The sequence below is a fragment of the Ictidomys tridecemlineatus genome, chromosome 3, assembly GCF_052094955.1.
Source record: "Ictidomys tridecemlineatus isolate mIctTri1 chromosome 3, mIctTri1.hap1, whole genome shotgun sequence".
In the NCBI taxonomy this organism is placed as follows: domain Eukaryota; kingdom Metazoa; phylum Chordata; class Mammalia; order Rodentia; family Sciuridae; genus Ictidomys; species Ictidomys tridecemlineatus.
This window is the reverse complement of record NC_135479.1, coordinates 3,594,910-3,613,233: the sequence shown is the minus strand read 5'-3', so window position 1 is coordinate 3,613,233 and position 18,324 is coordinate 3,594,910. Positions and strand designations below refer to the sequence as shown.

Sequence of the window (18,324 nt, the reverse complement as noted above, 5' to 3'; positions counted from 1 at the left end):
GGGTCCAAGCCTGCGCCTGCGCCTGCTCTTGAGACAGACACAGCAGTGGCGTGGTTCTGGGAAACCAGTGGTGCGCTATCTGGGTGGCAATGCAAATGAGTCTGGCTTGGGGCCAGAGTTGAAGTGGCGGTGCCCAGGAAGGAAAGCCCCACCCAGGAGGGGTTGAGAAGGTGAGGCCTACCCTGGGTCACACCTCGGGATGCTCTGGGCCCCAGGTGGCTTGGGAGGTGCCAGGGATGGCAGGGACCAGGTGGACACAGCTCTCTGGCCTGTTCTACCTTGAAATGTCGGTGCTGGCTGCTGGGCCAGGAGAAGGTGATCTGCATTTTGATTGTTTGTTGGTGGTGCTGGGGATTGAACCCAGGGCCTGGTGCACAAGAGGCAAGCACTCTACCACTACTGCGTGAGCCATATCCCCAGCCCCCACCATCTGCATTTTGAAGCACTCATTGGTATGCGCATCGCTGCCCACTGATTCTTTAAAAAAAAAAAAACTTAAATTTAAAAAATTTATTTATTTTTATGTGGCGCTGAGGATCGAACCCAGGGCCTCACACATGAGAGGGGAGCGCTCTACCTCTGAGCCATAACCCCAGCTCTCCCACTGATTCTTAAACAAGTTCAAAGGTCCCAAACCAGCCTCTGTGGTGGAAAAGTGAGTCACAGGAGTGGGGGCTAGGGTCTCCGTCAAGGACAGGGAGGAGAGAATTTAGGGGTTGACCTTGACCTTGGTGTACCTCTTTTCATGCCTTTCTTCCCCTCTTCCATGCTGCACAAACAGGGCCTCCCTGGGTGTTGTTCAGTGCCTTAATCTAAGGTGCAGCCCAGGGTTTTCATAAGCCCCCAACTCCCCTGCAGTAATCACAAAGATCCGGAGGAGGCTGGAGTCATTTCTTGCCTCTGCAGCACTTACTTTACAATCACTCATTCATTCATTCCTTGCATGATGTTTATTGAGCACCTACTAGGTGCCAGAAATCGACCAGTCTGGTTCCTCATGAAGCTTCAATTCTTTCTGGAAGAACCAGATTCTTTCACAATTGATGACTGGAGTCATTCATTTTGGCCACATTAAGTATAATGAAGAAGAGCCAGAGGGCTGGGGATACAGGTCAGTTGTTAGAGTGCTTGCCTCAGGTGCACAAGGCCCTGGGTTCAACCCCAGCACCACACACAAAAAATAAGACATGCCAGAGCTGTGGGAGCCTGTTGTGGATTACCTCATCTGCTGGGAGGGCGTCTGGGGGGATTCCCTGAGGAAATGACAGAGGTGGACTGATGGGAAGCTGAGGCTCAGAGAGACCCTGGCCTGGGCCAGGTCTCCCAGATGTGCCTGGCACTTGGGCGGCTGCCCAAGTCTGCTTACCTGGCTCTTGGGCTTCCCCAGGACACTGGCTCCTCTGTCCTCTCTCCTGGTTACTTGAATGCACACTAAGAGGAGAACTCAGAGCTGGTAGAACCAGGGAAAGCCTGCTGGGGACAGGCATGTACCAGCCACAGGGTGCCCAGGGCTCTGCTGCCCAGTGTGTTCCAAACACTCCGCTATGGGAGGCCAACCTTACAGGCGCTCAGTCACAGAAATGGGTGTGTCTTGCTACAGCCCCATGGGTGGAGCTATGCTCACCTGTTCCTTTGTAATATAACCCCTTGCCCTGTTTAGGATAGAATGTTCCATGGAAGTGCCTTGTGTGTGTCCCCTTCTCTTACTGTGCCCTTGGGTGTGGCCTACCCAGGTGTCAGTCAACCTGCTGACAGTGGACATCATGAAGACAGACTCAGCCCCCTGAAACCTGACCCCTTGCCTCATTTGAATAGCTTCTCAATAAAAGGGGTCAGCACGTGTGTGTGTGTGTGTGTGTGTGTGTGTGTGTGTGTGTGTGTGCGCGCGCGCCTCTCTCTCTCTCTCTCTCTCTCTGCAGACCCTTAAGGTCAGAGGAGCTGTCATAGCGACCCCAAAGAAAAAGGTATTTGTGTCTCTTGTCGGGTTATTTCGTGCAGCCCAGTTAGCCCAGTTTAACTGGAGTGACCCCTGAGCCTTTCAGTGGCGAGAATAGAAACCCAGCACTCTGCTTCTTGTCTCCCTCCCACCCAACGAGGGCCTTGACTTCCTGCTTCCGAGCTCAGGCTGAGGCAGCCTAGACCCGAGATGAGAAGTTCCTTCTTCATTCTACCTGTGGGAGGTGCGTCAAGCACTTCTGGAGCTTTGTCTACTGAAAATGCGGTTTATGAATTGGCAAAACAACCTCATTTGTCCACGTTCAAAAGGCACATCCCAGTGGCCAAGAGCTTCCTCTCCTGTTCCCTGTCTTCCTACCTCAGGCACCTGGGACCCTTTTTTTTTTTTTTTAAATAAAAGCAGAAGATGCCAATAAAGTAGTGAACCACAGGCTGAATCCAGCCCATAAATGTATTGGCTGGAAGGCCCATACAGAATTATTATTTTTTTATTCATTTACTTATTTATTTGGTACCAAGATTGAATTCAGGGACACTTGACCACTGAGCCACATCCTCAGCTCTATTTTTTTTTTTTTTTTTGCATTTTATTTAGAGACAGGGTCTCACTGAATTGTTCAGCATCTCACTTTTTGCTGAGGCTGGCTTTAAACTTGCAGTCCTCCTGTTTTCAGCCTTCTGAGCCCGTGGGATTACAGGTATGTGCCACTGTGCCTGGCTCTTTTTATGTTTTAGTTTTGAGGCAGTGCCGCAGTCTGGCTGGGCACAAGTAACCGAGCCGCCACAAAGCACTTGTATGTTCAAACAGGAAACTTTATTGCCCGAACTCCACCAGCACTCCACACACACTCCCTGGGAACTCTCTCTCCTCCAGCGGGCTCTGTGCGCACTCTCTCGGACCCTGCCAGAACTCAATGAGAACTCCAAAGTAGCGGGCACCCAAGACAGCAAGAGCCGCCCTATTGCGGGACAGTAAAGGTCTATATACAATTGAATACACAGCTTAACATAACCATCATCATCTCAATGGCTCCCTGGCATCACCTCTCAACCACTCCCTTCTGGCAAAATGCCTTGCATCATCCCGTCATCCCCACTGGGCTGTGGCCCTCAACAAGGCAGGGTCTCACTAAATTTCCCAGGCTGGCCTTGAACTTGTGATCCTCCTGCCTCAGGCTCCTGGGTTGATGGGATTACGGGTGCCTGCCTCTGCACCTGACCCATGCAAAGTTTTAAAAGGGCTCAGAGGAAGAGCATTTGCCTGGCATGCAGAAGGCCCCCAGTTCCATCTCCAGGGCTGAAAAACAACAGAATTTAAAATAATTTTTGAAACAACATTTAAGATCTGGGAATGTTACACCACACCTGAAACTGGGTTTCCTTTGGAAACACTGGACGCTGTCTCGGCAGTGGGCCTGCCTTCTGCTTCTTCCTGTTGGCCCTTTAGGTGGGGCCTGGGCTCTCAAGCTCAGCAAGCCCCCCCCAGCCTGCTCTTCCCTTCCTCACCTGCCAAGGAGCTGCAGAAATTGGGGCTCAGCCTGGCCTCAGCCTTCCCTAGGTGAAAGGACACGACTTTGGGGGTTTCTTTGGAGTCACTCTCCTAAATTCCCAGTCACTATCCTAAATTCTGCAAATCAGTCAGGCTTGGGCCCAAGCAAGAGATCAGATCTTATTCCACCTGCTCAAGCCTGGTTGGATTTGGCCTGGTCTCAAGCCAGATTGTCCTGGGAGGGGGACACCCTTGCTTCAGCTTCACTGCGGGGGCTGGGCAGTGAGAAGCCAGGAAAGATGGTGGCCAAATGGGCTTTGGCAGGGGAGCCCCCCAGTCACCTGCCCTAGCTCCCCGAGCTGGGCCTGGGGAGCCTGGGATTCCCTGGGACATAACTGGCTGTTTCCCCACGCTCTGGGCTACTGGATCACGAGGGCTGCAGCTCCTAGCTGGGGTGGCGCTGGCTGCTTGCCACGCCACAAGAGGCTGAGATTCCCCTGAAACCAAGAGCTGCATTTATCCTGACGTTGACAGAGAAAACAAACCAGGATGCTCTGCCCCGGAGGCATTTCCAGAAATTTGGGCTCTGGCTTCTTGTTGATCAAATGCCAGAAAGTCCTGGGCTTCTTTGTGGTGAGGGAGCCATTGAGCAATAGGTGTTTTGTTTTGCTGATGACAAGATTTTGACATTGAGAAGTTAAAATGCTAAGTGGGAGAACCTAGCCTGGCTCCCCACCCCTACCCAGGGAGGCTGCTGATCTGGGCTTCCGTGCTGGGCACATTTCTTCTTCGGAACCTCTGGCTCCTCTGGACCTCTGTCTAGCTCCAAAGACTCAGGTTTCTGGTGCCAAAAGACCCAATCTCTTGTAGTTTTAGGGCCTTACGGACCTGGCAGGGCCCATGTCAGGTATGCGGTAACAGCTGCAAGGTGAGCAGACTGCTTTTGTGAATCCAGTGTTATAATGAATGCAGCCAGGTTCGTGGCTGCTTTTACAGAGTTGGTAGTCCTTCTGGCCTAAAGAGTGTAAAATATTTTCTACTGGGCCCTTTAAGAAATGCATGGTGGGGCTGGGGATGTGGCTCAAGCAGTAGCGCGCTCGCCTGGCATGCGTGCGGCCTGGGTTCCATCCTCAGCACCACATACCAACAAATGTTGTGTCCGCCGAAAACGAAAAAATAAATATTAAAATTCTCAAAAAAAAAAAAAAAGAAAAGAAAAGAAATGTACTAAGAAAAAAGAAAGAAAGAAAGAAAGAAAGAAAGAAATGCATGGTGACTGGTCCCAGTGGCTGGGGAGGCTGAGACAGGAGGATCGCAAGTTCAAGGCCAGCCTCAGGAACTTAGGGAGGGCCTAAGCATCTTAGTGAGATACTGTCTCAAAATAAAACCCAAAGAACTGGGGATGTGGCTGAGAGAGGGAGGGAGAGAAATGGAAGACCTTTGTAGGGGCAGGTGGCATTGTTCTAGAACTCAGAAGAATGAGAAGAGCTGGGGAAGGGTACTCCTGAGCAAAGGGGAAGGACAGACGTAAATAAAGATCCTGTGGAGTTTGAGGTAGCAAGAGAAGGCCAGGAGGGCCCGGCGCAGTGCGCACATCTGCAACCCCAGCTGCCTGGGAGGCTAAGACAGGTGAGTTATGAGTTCAAAGCCAGCCTCAGCAAGAGCGAGGCACTAAGCAACTGTCTTTAAATCGAATACAAAACAGGGCTGGGGATGTGGTTCAGTGGTCGAGTGCCCCTGAGTTCAATCCCCGATACCAAAAATATAAATAAATAAATAAAGAAAGAAGGCCAGGCCAGCACTGACCAAGGGAGGGATGGAGGAGAGGCGGCAGTGGCCCCAGGCAGGCTTCAGCCCATGTGTGGTGCCCAACAGCAGGTGAGCCCTGGGTTGCATTGACCTCGAGGGCTCTGTTCCTGGAGGCAGGCGGGCGGGATGGGGGCTGCTCTGCTTCTTCTTCCCCCTTATTATTTTGGCAGTGCTGGAGATGGGACAGTGCCTTATATGTACTAGGCGCCGCGTGCTCACCACAGAGCTACAGCCCCTCTGTGTGTGTGCGCGTGCATGTGCGTGTTTGTACGCACACGCACTCGCACACTAGGTTATTAAAAAGAGGCACCTATCAAGGCCAGCCTAGGCAACTTAGTGAGACCCTGTATCAGAATAAAAAAGGGCTGGAGGTATAGCTCAGTGGTGGAGTGTTTGCCTCACAGACACAATGTCTTGGGCTCAGTCTCAATACTGGGGGGCGGGGAGAGAAAGACACCTGGTCAACCTCCAATACCAAGCCCCTCCTGTTCACCTCACCTGCCCCCTCATCATCTTGGTACTACAAAAATATATAGACATGTCTCTTAGTTTAAAAGTGCTAATAACAAGCAACATTGTTCTATAAATCAGGGATTCCTACACTTGATTACACATTGGAATAGTGGGCATTTTTTTTTTTTTTTGGTACTGGAGATTGAACCCAGGGGCACTGAGCCACATCCCTACCCTTTATATATATATATATATATTATTTAGGGATAGAGTCTCGCTGAATTGCTAAGTGCCTCCCTAGCCTCGGCCTCCTGAGCTGCTGGGACTATAAACGTGCACTTCTGTGCCCAGCAGCCCCAGCCTTTTATGTTGTATTTTGCGATAGGGTCTTGCTAAATTACTCAGGGCCTTGTTAATTTGCTGATGCTGGCCTTGAACCTGTGATCCTCCTGCCTCAGCCTCCTGAGAGTTGCTGGGATTACAGAAGAGGGCATTTGTGCCCAGCTGAAAAAGAAGCTTAGAGAAGGATTCATCAAGTTGGTCTAATAACACAGAAAGGTCAAGCAATGCTAGAGAGGTCTCAGTAGAACAAGAAATAAAGAGAAAGAGAAAACACAGGCCATTTTCTACATTTTCATGGCGCATCAGAGCTGTTGTGCCACAACTTGATCCTGGCGGGAAGAGTTACTATCAAACTCACTCAGATGGGTGTTAGCGAAAACTTACCCCTCCTGTGGCATGCTGCCCCCACTGGTGAGTTCCCTGGCACTTGATCTTCCTTCCTCTGGAATTGCTAGCAGCCCTGTGTTGGGGAGATACCCTGCTCACAACAAGTGTTCGGGGGTGCCTTCCTCTGGTCTTGACATGACTTTCTGTCCAGGGAGTGAATCACAGACAGCGAGGCAGGGTCCCTGGGTTCAGGACCTCCTGAGCCTCCTGCCTGGGAGAGCAGCCTGCTCTTGGGGCAGTAGCCTATCACTCCTGACGTCAAATCTGCTTCAATGAATGGGTTTCCTTTTCCGTTTGGGAACTCAAAGTATCTGTCATCCGTCCCATCAACCTCTCCTTCTCACCCGGGTACCTCCTGTTTGGGAAGGCGTAGCTGGAATAACGAGAAGGTGGTGGGTGGGGGCAGGAGAATGGGCAGGACTCTGTGGATGGGCCCCCTGGTTGCTGGAGGTGGGGTGGGGGGTGGTGTCAGAAGAAGATGTCTCCTCATCCATCGGGGTCCTCAAGGTGTGCATTCAGAGCCCTCGTCAGTGGTAGTAGTATCTGCCCCAGATGGTGAGCCCTCCAAGTAGCTTTGGGACACAAGAATGCTCCGGGGGCAGACTCTCTGGCCCCTTGTTATCTGGGAGAGTCTTATCTCCTCAACTCACAAGTTGATTAGCCCAGGTGACAACCTCCCTGTGCTGTCACCCTGTAAATGGAAGCATTTAAAGATTGCTTAATCTCCAGAAGCCATTGTTTAAGATTTTTGCAAGTTCCTGGACTAAGTCAGGGTGGCTTCCCTCTGGTTGTGGCTCAGCCTTGAAGGCCAGGGGCTCTCGACATGTGGCTTCAGGAGGGACTGTGCCCCTCCCCCCTCCCCCCCCCTTGTTTATCCTTCATGTAAACACGGATGAGTACAATTTGCCATGCCGCCAATCTCACTGTCTGTTTCTGCAACTTATTTTAGACTGGAAATTCCCAGAGAGATGGTGCTCTGCTTTCAATACCTCACACAGCAAAGAACCACACACAAGAGGCAGCTATGAGCTCTTTTCTGGATGGATAGGTGGTTAGGGTGCTCCTGAGGTCCACATGGTGCTCTCTCCTGAGTGGGATGGTGCGGCCAAGCGGAAGATGCTTAGGAGTGCGTGCCGGGCACTGTGCAAAGAGGAAACATGCAGTGGATGGTCTCATCCTAGTTACTGGAAGTTAGGAAATTTCATGATTCACCATTTCTTTCTATTTTCTTTTCTTTGGTGATACTTTGGATGGAATCCAGGGCTTCATGCATGCTAGGCAAGCACTATATTCCTGGCCCTTTAAATTTTTTCTTTTATTATTTTTAAAATCAACCAATTTTCATTATTTTTTAAAATTTATTTTTTAGTTGTAGTTGGACACTCTACCTTTATTTATTTTTATGTGGTGCTGAGGATGGAACCCAGGGCCCCGCATGTGCGAGGCAAGCACTCCACTGCTGAGCCATAACCCAGCCCCTCATTATTTTTATATATTTTGGGGGGTACTGGGAATGGAACCCAGGGGCACTTCACCACTGAACTACATCCCCAGCCCTTTTTTAATTTTGAGACAGGGTCTCACTAATTTGCTTAGGGCTTTGCTAAATAGCTGAGGCTGGCCTGGAATTTGCAATCCTCCTGCCTTAGCCTCTAGAGTTGCTCGGATTACAAACATGTGCCACTGTGCCCTACTTAATAATTCCTTAATAATTTTCCATTTCTTTTTTTCTTTCTTTCTTTTTTGTGGTGCCAGGGATTGGACCCAGGGCCTTGTGCATATGAAGCAAGCACTCTACCAACTGAGCTATGTCCCCAGCCCCTAATTCCACCATTTCTAACTTGGAAAAGTTGAATCAAATTCCACCTAGTGTTTGTAAAACTATATAAACTGGAAAGAAAATGAAAATCAATCTGAGATACTCATTTGATTGCAAAAAAACTTAGGAAGTCCTAAACAGCATCAAATAGTTGACATTAATATTTTGGTGTATTTCATATTGTAGTATCTTTGTCTCTCTCAATTTTTAAAAAAATACTTATTATTATTATTTTTTTTAGTTTTAGATGGACACAATATCCTTATTTTACATTTATGGGTGCTGAGGATCGAACCCAGTGCCCCATGCATGCTAGGCGAGCACTCTACCACTGAGTCACGATCCCAGCCCAATCTCTCTCAACTTTTAATGAAATTAGATAGTTTCTATGCTACTCATGGGTAACTGGTTTTTACACATCGTGTCACCAGATATTCCTCTGGAACATCACTTTTCATGGAGGTATGGCCTTCCAAGGCACCAACGTGCCTCTGTGAATTTAAACCTCCCCCCCCCCCACTACAGACGCCTTCCATGAGTTCCATATCATAAAAAACACTGAGGTGAACATTCTTGTGGGAATGTGCAATTAACTTCCTTGGGATGATCTGAATGTTGTTTTCAGTGTGACCATATCATTTAATTCTCACAGCACCCTTGGGATAAGTAGGATATGATTACATTTTACAGCTTTTCCAGTTTCCAAGTCCAGCCTTCGTGGATGCTAGCCAGGATTAAAGAGCAGAGCTCCCCTCTCCTGCCTTTCAGAGATCTGCAAGCTTTCCCTTTTCTTTGGCAGTGCTGGGGACTGAATTGAGGACTAGGTAAATTCTTTACCACTGACCTATACCCCTGAGCCTCCTCCTACCTAAAATTACCTGTAGAAAGTATTCATGGCTTGCGAGGCATGGTGAGGAGGCATGATCCCAGCCACCTGGGAGGCTGAGGAAGGAGGATCGCGAATTCAAAGCCGTCTTCGGCAAAAATGAGGCTCTAAGCAAACTCGGTGAGGCCCTGTCTGCAAATAAAATACAAAACAGGGCTGAGGGATGTGGCTCAGTGGTCCAGCGCACGATTCAATCCCCAGTACCAAAAATAAATAAAAATAAAAGAAAAAGAAAAAAGCCAGCCTTAGCAACTTAGTGAGATCCCTGTCACAAAATATTAAAAAGTGCCGGGGACTTTGTACCCTGTACCAAAAAAAAAAAAAAAAAGAAAGAAAGAAAAAGAAAAAAAAAAAAAGAAAAGTGTTGGTGGCTCATAGGCTCGTGTTGTTTCCGTTTACTGAGGTGCAAACCTGTGCACGTCCAGGCGCCAGGGCTGACCAGGGGACTGGTCACATTAGGAGGGCGGAGGGCACCCTATTTATCTCATAGAGGTTTTGTTCCGTCCGCTCAGGGGCAGCCTGACGCTGACCACGACCGTCCGCGGGGAGTCGGCCCCGGTCCCCGGTGGGCGGCTTGGAGGGTCAGCGTCGAGCAAGACGAGCCCGCCCGCCCGCTCAAGTGCAGCCCGACAGGACCCCGCGGCTCCGCGGACAGCCGGCCGGGCCCACCGAGCGCCGGCCGCCCCACGCCTGCGCCCTTCTCGCGGGCTCCCGGGGACTCGAGCGCCTGCGCGCTGCCGCCGTGTCCGCGCTCGGGGTTCCAATAAAGTTCGCGCGCGCCGGAAGCGGAAGCGGCGAGTCTCCATGGCGGCGGCGGCGGCGGCGGCGGCGGGGCCGGTGTTCTGGAGGCGGCTGCTGGGTCTGCTGCCGGGCCGGCCCGGGCTGGCCGCGCTCCTGGGGCGCCTGTCCGACCGCCTGGGCAGGAGCCGGGACCGCCGGCGCAGGTGAGGGCGGCCCCCGCCGCGGCCGCGAGCCCTGGAGGCGGCGCTGGGTGCGCTTCGGGCGCCGGCGAGCTGCGGGCCGCCGGCCGCGGGCAGAGCCTGGCGGGGGCCGGGGAGCGCGTGGAGGCCCGGTCCGGGTGCCCTCCGGGCCCGAGACGTGTGTGCCTGACGCCGCCGAGGGCCGGCGTGGCGGGAGTGAATCAGCCGGGCGCGCGGCCCTCGCAGCCCGGCTCGAGAGCTGTTGGGCAATCCTGAGTCAGTGGCGCTCGGGCGAGGGAAGAGGAACCGCCGAGAGCCCTGTCACGCTGCTCAAGGGCCTGCGCTCTGGAAAAGTACTGGAGTGAGTTGTGTCAATGGTGAAAGAGGCTCGTGGTCTTGGAGAGCAGACACTGGCCAAGAAGGCGCCGGCCTGAGAGGCCTGCTGCTGTCGCTGCTGTTGAAGGAAGGGAAAGGTGATTCTCTTGTGTGCAAATGGATTTCTTATTAGGGACATTTGGCCCGTATGCTCGATCCCCAAGAAAAGGTCTTCCAGCTGCATCCTGTAGTTGAGGTTGCATTGTCTTAGGCGTCCCTAGGCTGAGATGGGGCCTTTTTGCTTGTGGGACAGAGACCCGGGTTTCAGTTCTGTTCTGATTCTGGGTATGGAGGGGAGCTTGTTCTTATTGAGTAACAGCAAGATTTTCAGCAAAAACTGAAGTTTGATTTAGGGGAACTTTTAGGTGATAGAATCAAGGCAGGAAGGAACTCTTGGAAGCCTACTGATCAGAAGGGCCCAGGTTTCACAATAAGACACCCCCTACCTCCCCACACTCCAGGGGGAGCTGGAGTGTAGAAGAGGTAGTAGCCTCTGTATTTTCCGTAATTGATGCTTAGCCAGAGACCTGTCATTCCATTGGGTCGTGAACTCAGATGATTTGTCTAGCCCCTGGCATCAAATTACTGAGAAGTTTAGTTTAAAGTTTCAAAACATGTTCTACCATCAAAGACAGGCTGTTTAGGTAGGCCCCTTTGTTATACCCTTTCATATGTCCAAACTGAAAACCATGTTATTAATCTATGTTGTCTTTGGAATTGATTATTACTTGGGGCAGTTTCTACAAATTGTTTTAAAAAATATATATAGTTGTAGATGGATACAATGCCTTTTATTTTTATGTGGTGCTGAGGATTGAAGCCAGTGCCTTCCACATGCAAGGCGAGTACTCTACAGCCCCTACAAGTTGTTTTTAAAAAGGCATTTCTCTTGAGAGCGAGAGCGAGAGAGAGAGAGAGAGCAAGCGAGCACGTGTGTGTGTGTGTGTGTGTGTGTGTGTGTGTTTTGCGAGGCAGTGCAGGTAAAGGTAGAGTCTAAATTAGTTGACTTCCCAAAGTTTTTTGTAACTAGTGTCAATGGGATGTAGTTTGTGTGGCTCCACATTTCTTCATGATTAAGTTGGGAGGGAGCCAGTTGTTTCTCTGAGTCAACAGTTTAATCAAAAGCTCAGTTTCTTGGGCATTAAGACAGAAGTTCTTGTTTTATACTCCTTGGAATAATACCTATGGTAGAATTGAGGATAAATACTTTGACCAGTGTTGAGTGATACTGTAGGTTTTTGACCTGTCCTTTGCCTTGTATGGTTTGCAGATTTCTTTTCTTTTTCTTTTTTCTTTTGGTACTGAGGATAAGACTCAGGGTTACTTAACTGAGCCGTATCCCCACCCCTTTTTAAACTTTTTTTTCCCCCAACCCCCCTTAAAACTTTTTTATGTTGAGACAGGGTCTCACTAAGTTGCCAAGGCTGACATTGAACTTGTGGTCTTCCTGCCTAGCCTCTCTGGTTGGCTGGGATTACTGGTGTGTGCCACCGTGCTAGGGCTTGCAGAGTTTTTTTTCTGGCTCTTTGTGGCCTAGGTGTTTGGAGTTATTCATGTCTGTCATGGCCACTCACCCACTGTTGGTTGCTGAATTTCATTTCTTCTCCATTGTTCTGCTGCACCTCCCAATTCCTCATTCCCCAAATGATGTGGTTTCTTGTAACTCTCTGATCATTGATTCATTGATAATAGTTCTGTGTAGTCATGAGCTCAAGTTATTTTAGATTTCAGCTTGCCAGTCTGACTCAACATTGGGGGTGGGGGTGCTGGTGCATCCTTGTGGCTAGCAAGAGGAACAGTGCTCGTTGCTTTTACTGCCGTGGTTTCCTTTCAGGCTTAGAAATGGCTGTAGAGACCGAGAACTCTTCTTAAGGTCATTTCTAATTAGTGATCTCGAAATACTGTTATTTCCTCTTAAGCAAGCATCTGACTCATTACCATTAGGGAACTCTGGATAATTCATTTATTTGTCATGTGTACAGAGCACTGCTGTGCTAGGTACCAGGGGAAGCAATGGTAAAGATATAGCCCTGCCTTCAAGATGGCCAAACCCATGAACAGTGACAGGAAAGTAAGATAGAAGGGCATGGTGGTATGTAGAGGCTCCTGGAGGCCACGGAAAGCTTTCTGGTGCTGTAATTGAGCTGTTTTGAAGGAGGAGCAGGAGTAGGCAAGGTGAAGAAGAAGGGGAGTGAGTGTTCAAGGAAGGAGTGCAGTGGCAGGCAGTTCCCAGATTCCATACTCAGTGTCATTTCTTTTTTTTTTTTTTAGATTTTTTTTTTTTTTTTTAAGAGAGAGACAGACAGTGAGAGAGAGAATTTTTTTTAACATTTATTTTTTAGTTCTCGGTGGACACAACATCTTTGTTTGTATGTGGTGCTGAGTATCGAACCCGGGCCACACGCACACAAGGCGAGCGCGCTACCACTTGAGCCACATCCCCAGCCCCTCAGTGTCATTTCTAGGAGCTGATGTGAGTACTCTGTAGGCAAGAGGAGAGGATTAGAAGCCAGCTAGCCCTCTGGGCCAAAAGACCCAGGAGGCAAGTTCTATCTCTCAAGTATGATTTCTTTTGCTTATGGTCCAGACCTGAGTGGTCAGGGTTCATGAAGTCAGGAGCAGTGGGAGTAAAAGAGGATTGGATTTAGTTAGCACTGCTTAGGGGTGTAGGGGATGCTTTAGTGACTGTGGATGGTGGCACTTCATTGAAACAGGGAGTAAGAAAGAGGACCAGGCCGGGTGAGGTTGCACATGCCTGTAATCCCAGCAGTTTGGGAGGCTGAGGCAGGAGGATCACAAGTTCAAAGTCAGCATAAGCAACTCAGTGAGACCCTGTCTCTAAATAAAATACAAAAAATACAAAAGGCCTGGGGATGTGGCTCAGTAGTTAAGTACCCCTGGGTTCAATCCCTGGTACCATTTAAAAAAAAAAAATAGGACTAGGTTTGGGGATGGTGAAAAGGTCATTGGGGGCCCATTAATTAGTATCCAGGTGCATGAGTTGGAGATGTTCAGTGGGCTGTGGGAGAACTGAGAACTGGAGCTCAGGAGAGGGAGATAGCCTCAGGTAGTTGGAGTCATTGGCTATACTGAATGAACTCCTTGTTTGGAGTAGGTGAGACCTACTGGGAAATGGGTCAGGAGGCCCTAGTTTCTAATTTTTTTCTTTTTTTGGTACTAGGGATTGAACCCAGAGGCACTTAACCATTGAACCATATCCCTGGCCCCTTTTGTATTTTATTTAGAGAAAGGATCTCACTAAGTTGCTTAGGGCCTTGCTAAGTTGCTGAGGCTGGCTATGAACTTGCGATCTTCCTGCCTTAGCCTCTTGAGCCACTGGGATTACAGGCATGTGCCACTGTGCTTAGTCCCAATTCCTAATCTTGACCTTGCTGGCATATATGGAAATATTTTCTCTGTGATCTTTTTTCTCCCCCTCCCCCTTTTAACTGATTTTAGTGTGAACTACATGTGCAATAAAGTCTTTTTTTTTCCCTGTGGTGTTGGGAATTGAACCCAGGGCCTTGTGCACATGAGGTAAGCACTCTACCAACTGAGCTACATCCCCATCTCTGCAATAAAGGCTTTATTCTTGAATGTAAATCCCATTTTCTCTATTCTACATGCATGAGTGAGTGTGTGTGTATGTGTATGTTGGAGCTGGTGGGGCTTCCTCACTTTCCTGAGTTGTAATGGGAAACAGGTAACCAGTGTATGGTTCTTTTTTTTAATGTAGTGTTGAGGATCGAACCCAGTACCTCACACGCGCTAAGCTGCCCCAGTCCCCAGTGGATACTTTTTTTTTTTTTTAAAGAGAGAGAGAGAGAGAGGAGAGAGAGAGAGAATTTTTAATATTTATTTTTTTAGTTCTCGGCGGACACAACATCTTTGTTTGTACGTGGTGCTGAGGATCGAACCCGGGCTGCACGCATGCCAGGCGAGCGCGCTACCGCTTGAGCCACATCCCCAGCCCCAGTGGATACTTCTTTAATTAGGTTTTATTACTGTGAAATTGGCAAGTCCTAGTCAGTTGTTTAACTTGTCATAGTTTGTTTTCTAAGGAATCACCAGATTTTCCAAAATTACTTTTGAATTTTCTGATGTTAGGATGCAGTCCTCTGTTACGCATTCAGAGTTTGGATTAGGGCTGGGACTGTAGCTCAGTGGTAGAGTACTTGCCTCGCACAGGTGATGCACTGGGTCTGATCCTCAGCACCACATAAAAACAAACAAACAAATAAATAAATATATCGTGTCCATCTACAACTGAAAGTATTTAAAAAAAGAGTTCAGATAAACCCACTCTTGGTTTACTTATAGCAGAAGAATGGATAGAACAGGGATAATTTGGAATCAAAACATCATTTTCTCAATAATTCAAATTAGTATTTTTTGTTTGTTTGTTTGTTCCTGGGGATTCAACCCAAGGGTGCTTTACCATTGAACTACACCGCCAACCCCTTTTAATTTGAGACAGGGTCTTAATTGCTCAGGGCCTCACTAAATTGCTAAGGCTCACCTGGAACTTGTGATTCTCTTGCCTCAGCCTCCTAAGTGGCTGGGATTACAGATGTGTGCTACCACACCCTGACCAAATAATTCACATTTGATCTTGCTATGCATTGGAGTAAGCTTAGTAGTTGGCTGACTTTCTCAACTGTAGCTTCATTAAGTTATTATTGACATGAGTGTCCCTGAACATTGTAGCTGGACTGAATTAGGCCCAGTCAGTTGTATAGGCTAGGCAGATGGAAAACAGCCGGGGATTAAAATGTTCTGATAGGTAATCCTCTTGTAAATAGCGTGATCTGATTAATGTAAACGAGTCAGTTCACTACTGCCTGTAGTCAGCCTGGCTGCAGCCCTTTGGAGTTGCAGAACATGTGACTGGTTCTACTTGGGCACTTTGATGTGCCTGGTGCACTTGGCTACCCTGGGGCGTATTGTGAGTTATAAATATATTTTAGATCTTTGGGCCCCCAGTGGAATGGACTTCCTTTGGCTGAGCCAGGAGGAGAGTCATCTGGTCAGCCTGTAGCCCAGTGCTGGCAGCCCTGGCCTCACGCCGCCTTGCTGGGGGAGTTCAGCAGGCCATCGGTCTTTGGTAACCTACGGGAATCCACATCATTTCCCTTACTTGGGTTCAGGTCTTGCGTTAGTCAGGAAGGGCTGCCTGATGCTAGGGTTGCAGGAAGTACGGGACCTTGGTGTAGTTTTTCAAGTCCTTCTCAGGAAGTGTTATGACTGTTGCTTGTTTCTCATCACTTCACTTGTTATGTTTAAACGTGTATGGACAAGGTGGGGGTGGGGTTTTCTTAAAAAGTAGTTTCTGAAAATACAGCAGTCCAGAGAGTTCGGTTTCTGTTGAAGACTTCTTTCTTTTTTTTTTTTTTTTAAAAGAGAGAGAGATGAGAGAGAGAGAGTGCTGAGGATCGAACCCAGGCTGCACGCATGCCAGGCGAGCGCGCTACTGCCTGAGCCACATCCCCAGCCCCAAAGACTTCTTTCTTTTTATGTCGTTTTGTACAGATTTTGATGGGATCCAAGCCACAGAGTTTGTCCCACGAATCTTATGGTTTCAGCAGAGCTTGTGGTCCCTTAGAGGGTGACTCTGAGCTCACTCAGTGGGATGCTTACCTAAAGCCCCATGTGGGGGCAGGGAATACGACCCCTGACTGTCATGGGCTTGTGAGTGGGTCTGAAGACAGTCTTCCAGCTTCACTGTACTCTTTGTTCAAAAACCTACACGTCCTCTTTGGAAAATCCCTGAGAAATAAGCCTACAACTTGTGTTCCTTTGGTAGTGGGTGCCATTAGGTACTGCAGTTCCATGGGAAGCAGAGGTGTGTCCCAAGGTGTACTTCTAGGGCTCAGGGAACCTCCAGGCACATCATTGCACATCTAGAGGAGAGACGAGTTGTGCCAGTGTTTTTCCATGAGACACATGCAGCTTTAGAATGTTTGGTGAGATGAGAAACCCATTTCCTCAGAGAAGGGACAGACATTTTTTTTCCTATTTTCCCAGAGGCTTTTGTAAACAGGTATGCTCCATAGCCTCTCAGCTGCATAGATTATCCTGAACTCAAGTCTCACTGCTGTCTCCAGGCTTCTCTTAGGGGGTGTTAAGGGAGTGTGTTGTCTTCCTGATGGGCCAGGCAGACTTTACTATCCTCGCTTGGTGGCTGCCCCCATCCAGGAGCTGAGGGATAAGGGCTGTGCACTTGCTTCAGGTGGCTGAGATGAGGGTTTTCCTGGAGACAGAGGGAACTTGTGTACCGCTCCCTTCAGACTCATGCCCACTCGCCAAGGCCCCGTCTGGGTGAAGAAATGGATTCCCAGATAGGGGGATTTATCTGCATTGTTCACGGGAAGCCTTGAATCATACGACTGAACCTTTACACGGGCAGGTGTCCTGTGGGCATGGCTGAGATGGGTGATTCACAGGTGCTGTTTTACCTTTAGGATTCTAGGCAAAGATTGCTTTGTGTTGTCTGACTTTGGTTGTTGTTGAGGTTTACAGGTTGAAGCTACCAGAAGCTGGTGCAGCTTCTGGCCATGGCACCTGGAAGGACCACCTGCTCTTGCCCTGTCCTCCGCGTGCCCCCATCATTCCAGAGAAAAGGAGTGGTCCTTCAGAGAGGCAAGACTGTTAGTCTTGCTATCTGGTGCCTCCCTACCACTTCCTCCTTCTGATAACTAGAATGGGTACTAGATGGTATCTAGAAAGAGAAGACATGGCGGGGCAATTCTATATGTGGAAGTCTTGTGTGTGCACTGGTTTAGTTCTCTAAATGGTGACTGTGACACTGGTTTAGTTCTCTAAATGGTGACTAAGATGCAAAGCTTGCCTATTTTGGTGACCACAGCTTCTGCCTCAAATCTCTCAGGGCTTAGTTTTTGGTGGGATGTGGTTTCTCAGTAATTCTCCTGGTGTGAGGGGAAATGCATGTGCAGGTGGTCGGCTGAGACTGGAATTACTGTGCATTGGGGCTGCTGCTAGCCTGGGAAAATTTCCGGGAGTTGCCTGTGGGAAGCCAGGGATTCCTGGGTTCTGATTGAGGTGAGAGGAAAGAACAGGCCCCTGACAGGCCCTGGAGAAGCTCGTCCTGCAGGATCAAGAGGAGTCTTCTGCCTAGCTGATGCACTTCATTTGGATTTTGAGTGTCACCTGTCCAGGTGGATGTCCTTGGTGTGTGGTGTGGGACTCTTTACAAGACACTTGCTCCCTTTCAGAGCACCTTCCTCTTTGGGGGAATAAAATGGGTGCTTGAAGGCTGAGCCTCCTCCACAGTGAATAGGTGAAACCTAATTGGCTTCCAGCTTCTTCTCCTCTCTAACAAAAATAAACCTGTCAGTACACAGATTAAACAGGAAGCCAACACAAAAAGGCCTTCAACAACTCTTGGATCCAGGCCCTGGTGGAACATTCCCAGGGAGCACTGCCTGGCAGGGAAGAGACCTGCCTGGGCTAGCCAGCCCTTGGGCACTGAGGCTTATGCTGCCGGGTGGCTGCAGGGGCGGTGCTCTTGCTGGCTGTTGGAGATGGTGGTGGACCCTGACACCTGCCTGAGCTCTGTGTGCGCGAATGTGCTCTGGCCTGGCTGTTGAGGTGCTCCCGGTTTTCTGCTGGGAAAACATCCTTGTTTGGAACCTCCTTCCCTCGTGGTCCCTGTTTGAATTCTGCTGGTTTTTCAAGGCCTAGTCGGGGCAGGCTACTGGGAAGCCTTACCAGTAGCTGCTGGCAGCCCTGGCTTCCCTCTTGATCCCTTGAATCATACGCACTACTCACCATGTATTTTGACATTTAATTAATTTTGGTGTCTTTTTTTTTTTTGTAACCAGGGATTTAACTATTACTAATAAACCACATCCCCAGCCCTTTTTATTTT

General features: G+C 49.1%; 1 protein-coding gene and 1 long non-coding RNA gene across 6 annotated transcripts in view; one reads left to right on the top strand and one right to left on the bottom strand.

The window, feature by feature from the left end:
- Positions 1–2,748: 2,748 nt before the first annotated feature.
- LOC120884000 (uncharacterized) lies at positions 2,749–9,946 on the bottom strand. Its single transcript, XR_013435854.1, has 2 exons — positions 9,134–9,946; positions 2,749–7,576 (listed from the first exon to the last, which is right to left on the bottom strand). It is a non-coding gene; the product is annotated as an uncharacterized LOC120884000 (long non-coding RNA).
- The window catches only part of Pgs1 (phosphatidylglycerophosphate synthase 1), a 38,885-nt gene continuing 30,169 nt past the window's right edge, over positions 9,609–18,324 (top strand). For 3 of the 5 annotated variants that reach the window (XR_013435852.1, XR_013435851.1, XR_013435853.1), the window contains exon 1: positions 9,919–10,085. Coding sequence is in view for 1 of the 5 variants with exons in the window: in XM_078041540.1 (XP_077897666.1) it covers positions 9,946–10,085 (140 nt within the window). In the remaining 4 variants the exon portion in view is untranslated. Of the gene's footprint in view, positions 10,086–10,398; positions 10,535–18,324 lie in introns of those variants that run through there. The other 2 variants (XM_078041540.1, XM_078041541.1) reach the window with 2 other exon arrangements.